The sequence below is a fragment of the Amblyomma maculatum genome, unplaced genomic scaffold (assembly GCF_055883805.1).
Source record: "Amblyomma maculatum isolate TAMU_Amacu unplaced genomic scaffold, ASM5588380v1 scaffold_13, whole genome shotgun sequence".
Taxonomy (NCBI): Eukaryota; Metazoa; Arthropoda; class Arachnida; order Ixodida; family Ixodidae; genus Amblyomma; species Amblyomma maculatum.
The window spans coordinates 12,099,663-12,112,666 of NW_028146738.1; the positions used below are offsets into that span (position 1 = coordinate 12,099,663).

General features: G+C 45.4%; 1 protein-coding gene across 2 annotated transcripts in view; it reads left to right on the top strand.

Annotated features, from left to right (window-relative positions):
• Positions 1 to 5,593, top strand: part of LOC146172206 (uncharacterized) — a 178,700-nt gene extending 173,107 nt beyond the window's left edge. For both annotated transcript variants that reach the window (XM_084585921.1, XM_084585922.1), the window contains exon 6: positions 5,462 to 5,593. In XM_084585921.1, the coding sequence (XP_084442047.1) occupies positions 5,462 to 5,531 (70 nt within the window). In that variant the 3' untranslated portion in view covers positions 5,532 to 5,593. The remainder of the gene's footprint in view (positions 1 to 5,461) is intronic.
• The last annotated feature ends 7,411 nt before the right edge of the window (positions 5,594 to 13,004 follow it).

A 13,004-nucleotide genomic window follows, 5' to 3' on the forward strand; every position in this document is an offset into this window, starting at 1 on the left:
GGCATTTAAGCGGTAGCAGCGATGGAAGTACTGATGATTTTAGCAACTGGTTATTTTGCTATCGCCAAATGAGTGGTGCAGTCAAACCCATTTATAATAATGCCGATTTTGATGGCATATCAGATATAACAATGGGCAGCCACTGCACCATCAGATTTTCCATGTGTTCTATGATAAAATAAACCACTTACTACAATGGCGTCACATTACATTGTTGGATATAACAATCAGATATGGTCACCAAAAGTCAACAAAAACTTAAATGCGACAGCCACAAAATCACCCACTGACACAGAGACGCCGACAACGCTGATGCAGCAGACAAAAACGAAAATCAGGACAGAGCGCGTCGAGCCATTGTGTTGGCCGGGTGCGCCGGGGAAGCTTGCATGCTGCAGACATGAGGGAGCACTCCTCATGCTGAGGAGGAGGGAAGGCCTAAGGCACTACTAGCCACTGCATTCTGAGGGAGAGGGAAAGCAGAACATTGTACAAGAGTACAAGGATGGCGCAAGTGTGCAACTTGGTGCGCAAATACGGCCTGATGCAACTGACAGTATCTGCAATCATCTGCAACACGCTCAAGATTGAGAATGAAAGTGATTCCAGTCCTGCCCATGCAATGGACAACGCCGAAAAAGGGTTCGACACGGGGCGTGCAAAGGCTTAGAACAGGCCCTCTACCAGTGGTTCTTGAACGCCTATGCAGCGAACCTGCTGATTGGTGCCTTCATTTTAGTGGACAGAGGAACTTCGCATACCTCCTGTGCAACACCGATTTCCAGCCTGGGGGTGTTTGGATTCAACGGTTCAATTTGAGACATGGAATCGTCTACAAGGCAACCGTGGGAGATGCAGGATCGCTTGGCGTAGACGCTAGGCAGAAACGGCTTGAGGAAATGCTTCCTTGCATCCAAGAAGCTTACGCTGTCTGGGAATTGTACATTGAGGACGAGACAGCCATTTTTCCAGATGCTACCATCGAAGAGGCATGCTGCCAAAGGCGATTCCTGTAAGGACGATCCCTTGTAAGGGTGGCAAGCAAAGCAGGTTGCACGTGACCATTTTCATATGTGATAACATGGACGGCAGCGACAAGTGCCCCACCTTCGTCATAGTCAGGGAAATCCAAAAATCCCCGCTGTTTTCGTGGTGCCGTGAGGGTCCCAGTTCACTACCATCACAATGGAAAAGCATGGATGACAAGTGCATTTTTCCACGAGTAGCTGGTCGAGTTTGATCAGCGTGATGGCAAGAAGGGGGCATTAGTGCTCGACAATTGCCCTGCGCACCAGACAGCTCAGAAGCTGTCGCATGTGGAAGTTTTTTTCCTCCCATCTAACACCACTGCAGGCTTGCAGCCTCATGGATGCCTGCCTGCTTCAACGCGCTATATCGCCGACGTGTTTTGCACAGGCTCGTGCTGAACCTCGACATTTCTGTCCGAGAACGGCGACCGGCGACAGACTTGAAGATCTCGCTGCTGATAGCAGTGCAGTTAATTTTTGGGGCATGGGTAGAAGTAAGCTCCTCCACCATCATGAACTGCTTCAGGAAAGTGGGCTTTACTGGAGATGCCGGCAACGCGGAAGGTCGAGTAATTCCTGCTGACACAGTGATGACGGAACTTTGGTCTACAGTGAGCGGTAGTGACAGCGACGCGTTGGGACAAAGAATTTTTACGTGCCGACGATACAGTCGCAACAGATGAAGAGCTGACAGACAAGGCTATTGTCACAGCAGTCACCTCCAAAAACCTTCCACTGCACTATGTTCAGCAGTTGGATTCCCTGCTGAAAGATGTCGGCCAGATTGCCGTGAAACGGCAATGCTTACAGATTACGAATTTCTTCCCACTATGAAATAAGTGTAAGCTACCTCGTCATTAAATGCGTAGTTTATAACGTTTTCTTTGTTTTTTCGGCCTAAATTGGTTATAATAATCATTTTCGTGGCACTTCAATGGCGTTATAAGTGGGTTTAAATATACCAGCTAACTGTGCCACCACTAATCTTTATATGCTACCAAGGCCAATGGTTGTAACTATGGCTTGGAACTGAAGTTAGTGATAACCGAGCGTGTTTATGCAAGTTTACCTATTATATGCGATACGGTGGTGCAGTGATTACAATGCCAGACTACTGTACAGGAGTACCCGGGTTCAAACCCGACCGCTGATGGCTGCGTTTCGATAGAGGCAAAACGGAGTGGCATTTGTATGCTGGCATGGGCGGGACACAGTGTGAAGAGAGGATAACCGATGGTCGCTTAGTGTAACAAACTGAATTCCAAGGGAAGGAAAGCATAGCAGGGTGCGGCAGAAAGTTAGGTGGGCAGATGAATTTAAGAAGTTCGCAGGGATCAAGTGGATGCAGCTAGCACAGACCTGGGTTAATTGGAGAAATATAGGAGAGGCCTTCGCCCTGCAGTGGGTATAATCAGGCTGATGATGATAATGATGATGATTTATGTGCTGTGCAATGTCAATGCACGTTAAAAATCTCCAGGTTGTCAAAATTACTCTGAAACCCTCTACTGCAGTGTCTCTCATAGCGTGGGTCACTTTAGGACATTAATCCCTAATAACCATCTAACCCATTACTATGTGCACGTTATTCTGATCATTAACGTGACAGCAGTGTCAGCTTGGTTGGGGTGACCCTGCTGCTTTTGTGTTATGAACTGTTCAGCGGGCCTCCTGTACAAGACCTGCATCGCGCTGCCTGTGGATCGTGCCAGCAAAATGCTTGGTATAGTTGACACTACCGGGAGGCTTCAGTATGGCGGGTGGGTGTCATGGGTATTCCTGCTCGAGTGCTGACAAGATCTTAGCGGTGCCGAGCCCAAAGTTATTATCTTGACGGGAAATGGTGCATCCACACCAGAAACCAGTTATAACTCACTTAATAAGTTGCTGTTAGCCGCGGGGCTTAAAAAATCTTCCTAAAACGTTTTTTTTTCTTTGTGGATTTCAAACAACTGCATTTTTGAAACGTCAGCATTTTGAGCAGTATATCTGGTTCTGGGTCACCTGTCGCCATAATTTCTTTATCGCTGAAAAGATGAATGCACATGCAGTATTGCTTACTTTAACCCTTTGACTGTTTTTGCTGTGTGGGTACTGCGGCCGCATATCGTTCAAAATTTTAGGAATATTCGACGCTCAAAGGGTTAAAGGAGTGTTTTTTTCAAAATTATCAGAATTATCAAAAGTATTTGTCTTAATCACCGAAATGTCATTTTTCCTTGGCAAGTTTGACGAGCCATAACTTCCATCCAAATTTTTCTGGAGTGCTCATTTATGCCTTATGCAGTCGTCCGTGACTCTATGCTATTGGAAGATAGTAAACAATATATCCTGTGGAGAACTTTTCTAACAATGCTTTCTCTAAACAAGAGACAAACTTTTCTTCAGTAATGAAAAAGCTTCTCCAAGGAAAGCCGCAGAGGAGAGCTATTAACACTGTCCCGTTCAAGCCTTAAAGGCCCACTGTCCACCCTCCGGTCGAAAATATTTTCTTCCCCGTTGACTGTGAGACTTCACCCCTAGAACACAAGGCCGCAAAATGCTTTTGAAAAGAGTAACTAATAATGCAGTTACAGCCACCGCAATCGCCCGATTCTGTCATGCTTCTCTCCTTCCGTTCCCTCGCAAAGGTCTTTCACTCTCCTGCCCGAAGTCTAGCCTCCGCAAGACAAATTCCGCTTCCTCCGCGTTTGGCGGGAGGTGGGGCGTGGCACTCCGCGAGCACAAAAAAAGAAAAAAAAAACGGCCGAGGGAGCGCACGCCGCTGGATTCAGTCTGGCCGTGGCGAGGGAAAAGCGCGCAGCGAGCAGTAGACACCCATCCTTCTCCCGTCGGTCAGCGAGACGGACCAATGGACGTCGTTTGCGGTACGTACGTCATAACTATGGCGCGTTGGGCCAGCGCAGGAAACGGGGAAGCTGGCTTCCCGAAGGAGAGCATGAGAGAGCTTTGAATTGTATTTTCGATGCTTTGCGGCGCGCGTGTCACTAGCATTTTGCACAGACTATCTCCGGTACCTGATCGAAACACTGGGCTCCTTTGCTTAAAAGGGCCTACCCTGGACAGTGGCCCTTTAAATCCAGAGCTTGAACGTCCTTCCAATTTTTTCAAAAAACCACCCGACTTAGCACAATTTCAAGCAAACATGTGCAAGCAGTCTATGCCGTCAAGAAGGCAACGTGCCGGTCTTCATCCTTCACCTTCAGGGGCACTTTTCGGTTCACGCAATTCATGTGATAAAACACAACATTACACACAACGTTAAGGACACTCCTCCAGAAGACGTGATATATTGACAGGGAAGGAAGTATCCCGAGGACCACCACATCTCTTAATGCTTCTCTGTAAACAGAAACTACTACTTTGATATGCACCCTTACCTAGAGACTTGTGCACCTGGTTAATTCAAAAATGAAAGCTTCTTAGTCTTTGAAGGTGAATCCTTAAAATGATTTTTAAACTTTGAAGATGTACTTGCCTCTAGACTTCAAAATGAATTTTTATGCCTGGTCATTCAATTCCCACAATGATTTTGCCGGAACGAACAGAGCAACCCTTCTTATGTAAGATGCGATATTTTGACAACAAAACCTATTGTCAGATAGCACTTGTGAGTGTGTGCCATTTCTCATAATGTGTCATTTCTTTTTTATCAGTCAAAATTTGTCGAATGGTTTTTGACAATTCCTGTCATGCTGCTGGTGGTGCTTGTCTCGAAGTTTACGATACCCTTCGTCTTCTGCAAACTACTGCACCTCCGATGAGTAAAATTGTGCAGGTGGTTATGTCAGAAAGTGGAACTGTCACCCACTGATAAACATCTGGGCATAACAGAGCTCAGGAACACTGCATTTGAAGTCTGAATTTTGAAGTTTCTTTCATATTTGCTGTTTGAACTACGTTGGTGGCATTGGTATTGCTTTTTCGTTAGAAGTTGAAGAAGATAAATCGTGCGTGTACGCATACTACTGCATCACTAGCTGGTTGTGCTCCCATATTTCACCCCTGACAGTATCTCTGATCCTTCCGATAACTCCTTGTTTGGACTTGTTTTTAGTGGTAAATGGAAAATGGAAGGAATAAACTGCCCGGAAAAGCCAACCATTCATGATGTACTCAAAGAAATGTTTGGAAAATTTTCATGATTTCATCGTCATCGAACCACATTGGCAGCAGCGGCAAGAACTGTGGCACAAACACACATACTTCCTGAGGGTGATCAATGAATGTTTCCCTATGAGTGAAAGAGTGCTTCTAGTGAAGATATGAATGATCAACTAGAATAGAAAGACAATCCTGTTGCACAAGAAGCTACAAACGTGAAACATGCTAAAAAATATAAAATGCGCTTTCCTGGAAGCAGATATTGCAACCGTTGTTACCTTTGCATTCCATTGTGCATTTCTTTTACTATAGTCCTTTTTTCTTCGCAGGTCAGACCAGGCTCTGCACTCCTCCTGTACAAGTCAGATGGTGAAGAGTACCCTGGAGCTTTCTGTTTAGAAAGCAAATATTATGCGTGATAATATTGCAATTTTTTTGAATGAATACTTTAATAAAATATACGTATGATGTTGACAAGTGTCCCCTGACTTCATCGGTAATGCAAATGTATGGTAAACAAATGTTGGGCACCTGCTTGAATTAGGATGCATTCATTCGTTTCCTTGTTTCCTCTCTGTCAGCACAGTTCCCTGTAACAAAAACTAAATATTTTCGAGGGCTACAAAATAAAAAAAGAAATTGGCAAGATTTTCTTACCGAAATTGTTACAAAATATTCTTGATGGTACCCATATCCACAGCTTTTGCACTAAATAGCTACTATTCTGCAGTCTTTGAGACCAATGTTAGGTGCTGTTTTAAAAAAGGAAACCAAATCAACCGCATAAGAAAATCTACAGTGAGCAGGCTAACTTAGAATTATTCAGTTAGTAACATCTCTATATTAACATGGGCTGCCGGCTTAGATAGCTGTACATTCAAAATGTGCTGGGAAAATGCAAGCTGTATGCTCTAATGTCGCCTTTACTTTGGGTAGATGGCTCCTGCTGAAAGACTCGCTTCGACGCACAAAGTGGTGTGATATTGTCAAGCTTAAAAACTTGAGCCTGTGGCAAAAAGGCAGCTTGCAACATGCGCATGTAACGAGCTCCGTTGGCTTTCTCTCGTTGAGATACAGCCCAAAAAGCACATTGTTAACTAGCCCACTCGCAAGTACTAGTGAGCAGCTTCTAACACTGCCAACGTTTAGCTTGCATAAAGGAACACCTTGCCTTACCTACCTAAAGTAATGGAACTTTAGATTGGTGAGCAAAATCTGTACGGCAATACCTTTGGGCAGTGTGGCTTTGAGTCGTAGGCTGCACACTTTTTGTAGTCTTCCCCACTTCTTTCCCATAGGTATTTTGCTCATTGAACTGCATGCTTCATTGGTTTTTGATTTTAGTGATGTTAACTCATTATTAAACTAAGTTTAGAGGTTAACTCTGCAGTGTGCTGTTTTCTGTCACTGCTCTTTGCATATGGCAGCTTTGATGCCTTCTCCATTGTTATTACGCTATGAAGAAAATTCTCTATTTCAGTATAGTTAGCATGCCAGCGGCACAGCTAGAACTCCGGTTTCTACAAGCAGGTGACATCTTTTCAGATATTCTGGAAAAGTACTTTCATTCCTCGTCATGATGATGAATACCTTTATTTACACCTATCAAGATGTCTTCTTTTTCAGCAGGCGAGAATTCCATGAGATTCAGCGGTGTCCAGAGCCAGATGGATGATTTTCTTTTGGACGTCTTTGTTCTCGCCGATCATTAAAGCCTTCCAGGACTCCAAATTCATGTCTGGTTCATTGTATCATTGTACCATGTGTATCATGCCTGCAATTTCTTCACAGTGTTTGCACCATGGGTCCTGTATCATCGGATGCCATCTGCTTAGTGCGGGTGGGTTGGGAAAAACCTCTGCCTGCAACTTTCTCCGTATAACCTCTTCTTTCCTGCTTAGAATTTTGTCTGCTCAAGGCAATGACTGTCTTTCTGATCTGTAATGATTGAGAATATTATGATTTTTTCAGCTCCCAGCACTGAAGGGGCTCGATGAGACCGCACTGGTATCCTGGTATGTAAGTTCATGGGCCAATGCGTGCACTGTCTCGTTTCCTTGCAGGCCCTCGCGGGCCGGAGTCAACACGAGGTTAATTAGCTCCACCGGTAGCAGTCCGGCAGCCAGAATTTTAACTGCTTTGGCGGATACCCTGCCTGCATTGTAGTTTCGGACAGCCGATTGGGAATCGCTTACAATCACCCTTGCATTCTGTTGAATGAGAGCCGGCGCAATGGCCACCTCCTCAGTCGATGTTGTGTCTCTCTGTCAAAGGCTGTAGCACAAGACCTGGTCCCCGTCCTCCCTGGTTGCGAGGGCTACGAAGTCCATTCTGTGTTCATATTCCATGTCCATGTAGGCCACGTCCTGTTTGCTAGTTCTTTTTTTTCCTAGAGCTTTCTCTGTCTACCCTCATGGTATACCGGGTGCGTGTTCCTTGGGAGTGGTGGGATCCTTATTTAGTTCCTTATGTTTGTTACGATATCCTCAGTCAGCTTGAGCCTCGCTCGAGGTTCGAAACCTAGCTTTTCTAGCATTTTTAGTCCCGATCGGCTGCATAGGAGTCGCTGCTGTGCTACTCTGGTAGCCTCAATGAGCTCGCCTAGTGTTTGAAATCCCCATGTTGAGAATTTTTTGGGTGGATGTGTACGGAGGGAGGTCCAGGGTGGTTTTGACGCATTTTTTAATTAGGATTTCAACCTTGTTCTTTTCTGCTTTTGCTAGCCATAGGCATGGTGCCACGTATGTGATCCTACTGATTTCGAATGAATGAATTGGTCTCAATAGGTTCGTCTTTTTCATTCCCGCATTTGCTATTCTCTTGATTAGTGGACACATCTGGTCACCGACACCCATGAACAGTGCAACCTTCGATATAGTGTGGTCGTACAGGGAAGTATGTATGATGCTGAGCTATAAACCTCTCCAGACTACACCACCCAAGTAAGTCCCCTCTGCTTCTGATGCAGGCAACTATTAACAGAAATCAGTCAGCACAGCCTGCCAGCAAATTCTGTGCTAGCAGAGCTACGTGCACCGAGAATTTCAGCGAGCACGTTCAAAAAGGAGTTGACATCAGAATTAAGATATTCTCAGGAACAAACATTGCTACAGCAGATATCATTTACCATGAAGAGCTTTTCTATTTACTAAGTAAGTTAACTAATTCTGGGGTGGAAGTGCTGCTTCATTTGCTCCATTCTGCTCCAAACTGCTTTACCTACTCTAAAATACAATATTGCTCCAAAACAGCTCCAAACATCTGGCTGCCTCAACGTCTTGCCATACAATATTGCAAATCATAGGTTTTCTTTAACTGGAGAAGCACGGAGCAAAATATTTGGAAGTAAATTTAAAACGATCCGCATCCATTGGAGGGAATTGTGAAAAAAATAGTGCAATAGCAACTTCTCCCATCCTTTTGACTCATTGATGGTGAGAGTAGTGAATGCAGAAGAGACCAAACACTGCGTTAGAAAACTTTTTCAGCTACAAAGAGCCACACGAATTGCTTTAATGCTTTTGCTTTCGAAAGAATTCAGCGAGGTACCTCACCATAGTCTTCATCAATAATGAGCATGTCAAGCCTACAAAGGCATACTTGTGTGATGGGGGGACATCACGAAGGTGCCATTTACTAGAAATGTTCTCAAGAGTGTTAGTAAGCCACATGATCCACAAAGACTATTGCCAGAGTTGAATCTAAGGATGCCCCAACGTCGCTGAAGTGAAAACGTGAAGAGGCACTGGCAGCAGACAATGAAGTAAAGAAGCTGTTTTCCTCGGCTATCCCTTCAGTGCCACCTGTCCTCCCTGAAGGCACTGTAAATTTATCAATACAAGCGTAGGACAAAAAAGTATGCACAAGGTAGCAGAAATGTGCTGCTCATTGCTGTGAACTCCAAGCCAGTGGTGGTGCTTGAACACATCAAAGTGGTAAGCTCCTTTGAATCTACCATGCCACAATAGTAAAAAGCTTTTAGTTGAACTTGACGGCCAGGTGTGTAACATAGAAGCAAGTATTCCATTTCCTGCTAGTCTTTTCGAAATTCTTACTCCTGTCAGCTACGATATGTTATTTCAAACATCTGTACATTTGATTTTGGGAACCGAGCATTGGGCCGAATATCCGTTGTGATCCATCGCTTCAATACGGGTCGGGCCAGCCTCATCCACAGAAGGCCTTATTGTGCCTCCCTTGCTGGGGGGCATGTCGTACAGAAGGAAGTTGACAAGATGCTGGCAAACAACGTTATTGAGCCTTCCTGCAGTTCCTGGGAGTCCCCTGTTGTATTAGTCAAAAAGACCGCAGTTGGAGAGTTTGTGTTAACTATCGCCACCTTATCGGATAACAAAGAAAGATGTTTATCCTCTTCAGAGAAATGACATGCACCTAACTGCTTGCATGGTGCTAGCTATTCTTCCATCGACATGCGTTCCGGCTACTGGCAAATTGCTGTGTCGACGAACAGGATCGTGAGAAAACTGCATTTGTCACCGCCGATGAACTCCTCTGTAATGCTCTTGTGACATTCAAGCACGACGGACTCGCTCCACCATGGATTCAAATGGACAACATGTTTATGCTACTTCGATGACATCGTTTTCTCCCATGTTCGTAACCCACCTTGATTGACTTTCTACCATCCTGGCCATTTTTACCGTGCCCGTCTTAAGTGAACACCAAAAAAGGCAGCTTCGGCCAGCACCAAATTAAAATCCTGGGTCATTAGGTTGATGCGGCTGGTGCACAGCCCAGCCCTGACCAAGTTCAAGCTGTGAGCGAGTTACCTAACCCTCATAGCTCAAGTGATGTGCGAAGTTTTTTCGGGCTTTGTGCCTGTTTCTAAGAACTTCGCAGACTGCGCTTGTTCTTTTACCTCTTCTGCAGAAAAACGTCCCTTTCACTGGCGCAGTGATCAAGATCATGCCTGCATAATGCTTATTTCCGGCCTCACCTCTCTACCTGTCCTGGCACACTTTGAACCTTCTGCACCTATAGAACTGTGCACCGATGCTAGAGGTCATGGTATTGGTGCTATCCTTGCCCAGTACCAGCATGGTTACTCCCGCATAATTTCTTATGTCAGCCACGTGCTATCTCCCTCTGAGCGCAAACATTTAATTATGGAGCGGGAATGTCTTGCACTTGTTTGGGAATCGACTGAATTCCACCCTTATTTGTTTGAGAGGTCCTGCGTAGTGACAGACCATCATGTTTTGTGTTAGCTGTCTTCACTTAAGGAGCCCACCGGCCGCTTAGGTTGCTGGGCCTTGCGCGTGCAAGAGTACATATTTACTGTGGTTTACAAGTCAGGCCAATTGCACCAAGACATTGATTGCTTGTGCTGCAATCACGTAAATCCACCCGATTTGTCTGACCATACAACAGACGACTACATTTGCCCATCTTGGACTTTATCAACATCGGTGCCAATCAGCACCGTGATCCCGCACTGCAACACATTATTGACCAGCTGCACAACACAACTCTGATCGTTCCACCAGCATGTTTGTGCTCCATCACGAGACATTATATCGATGCAATATGCGTCCAGACAGCGCGGGCATTTTACTGGTCGTTCCGGCTCATCTGCACTCTACTCCTCCCGCTCAACTTCATGACTCCTCTACAGCATTACATCTGGGAGCGTCGGCATGTACGACAGTGTGCAACAATTTTTCTCACCTGGTCTCTACCAATCTGTCCGTTGCTGTGTCGCCGCTTGTGAGCTGTGTCAGCACGGTAAGACACCCTCACTTCAACCTAGTGGGCCCTGCAATCAATCACAGTTCTGACTTTGCCATTTTGTGGTGTGGGCCTCGATCTTCGTCCTTTTCTGACGTCGACTTCGAGAAACAAATGTATTGCTGTGGGAACTGATTATACCACCCGGTATACTACAACCAGAGCTATCCCCACCTGCTGCGCCTCTGACATTGCAAACTTTGTTCTGCATAATGTCATCTTGTTTCATGGTGCTCCCCATCAACTGCTCACAGATCGTGGCCGCTGCTTTCTCTTTCAAGTAGTTCATGACCTCCGCTTCGTCACCAATTCACAATGGCCTACCATCCACAAATGAATGGTCTTACTAGGCACCTTAATTGCACACTGGCCGACATACTGTCAATATATTTGTCCGACAACCATCGTGATCATTACCTTTTGTAACATTCCACCTATAACTCCTCACGGCATGATACCGCCGGATACTCCCTTTTATTTACTTTTCGGCTGAGACCCTTTACTCCCGTTTGACAACTTGCTGACTTGATGACTCTTCCTGCGGTTACACTTTAGATGCCATTGCCACGCTGATGCTACCTGCCACATTGCTCAAAACCAGCTTGGCACGTCTCACCACTCTAAAAAGCATCACTACAACATTAATCACTGTGACATCACTATGCTTCTGGCTCCCGGCCTGCTGTATGGGCGTGCATGAGAAACTTCAGCCTCGCTGCGTTGGTCGTTATCGCGTCTTGCGCAACTCAATGTGACCTCAGATCACCCCTCTGCAGCCCAAGTATCCTTCCACAACCCTTCACCCAGAACTCATGCATGTCACCTGCCTGAAACTGTATTATGTGAGTTTTCCTGTGTAGTACGCACTGGCACTGTACTTCTCCCATGCGGGTGGCACTGCTATGCTGTGCAGTATGTGCTGGTGTGAAGAAGGCACTGAAGCTAGGCTGGATTAGTTCTAGTGGTGTGTCCTTGACAGTGAACCGTTGCAGCTACCTGCATGTACTTTCCCCTAACAATATTTTGCCCATTTGCCTTGTCTTGTTAGAGGTGTGTATGCAGTCAGTAAACCATTGAATGTCAAATAAAAAAAATCAAATGATTTTTTTACTTAAGAGATAGAAAATTGCAATTATTTAAAGCAGCTGATCCTAAAAAAATGCTCCAAAACAACTCGAATGCTGCAAGACATTTTATGGCTCTAAGGCTGCTCCAAAATGGTGTTATTACTGTTCATTTAGCTGCTCCATTTAGCTGAAACTGTACGCAGCCAGCACGTGCATGGAGTGCGCGGGGAACTTCAAAGTGCAGAAGGGCCCTCGGATATCTTCAGAAAATGCGCTGCCGAAATGAAAACCGCCTTCTACGACGTCAGCTTGGAGGTAAGTTTTATTCGGCCCTTTCGGCATCTCTTCACCACATATGTAATTCTTTCTTTTTGTATGTAGTTGTTGGCGAACCCACGCAATATCACGGATGCCAGTTGCGTCTGCAAGGCCGGGTGCCACTGTTAACGATGCGACACATTGCTCTCGTATGATTTCCAAGGAAACCGCAAAAACAACTTGATTTTCGATTGCTTCCCGATGGTTGTTTTTTTATAACTATTATGACACCCATAAACACAAGAGCAGATCGAGCTGTTAGTTTAAAAGGACGTTTTCTCTTTGCGGGGAACCATGAACGTGCGGCAAGTCAGAAAGCGCGCACTCCTGCAATATGCTTCGCTCTCCATGTCGTGCTTCTACGTCTTCTGCGTCAGGCTAGGCTTCCCAAAAGCGAGCGCCGAGAACAGCTGGAAACTGTCATTAGGAAGTCGTTAGAAAAAAAAAAAAAAAAGTTCCCGTTGGGCAGGAAGGCTCCGCGCTCTCTACAACACAGGCCGTGTCCGAAGGCCTGCCAGCTGTGGTTACAACTTTTAGTAGTTGTCACAACTTTTAGAGCTCTAGTTTGGTCCAGAAGTAAAAAAAAAAAAAGACCCGTTTATTTTGTGTTTTTCGCGTGCTAGCGATAGCTCGTGCATGCTTGAAAAAACCTAGCGTGAAGTACTGTACCAAAACAAAAAACGTGGGAAATGCGCAGCCTTAACGACAAGCAATGGGTGCGATATGAGATTCGAAATGA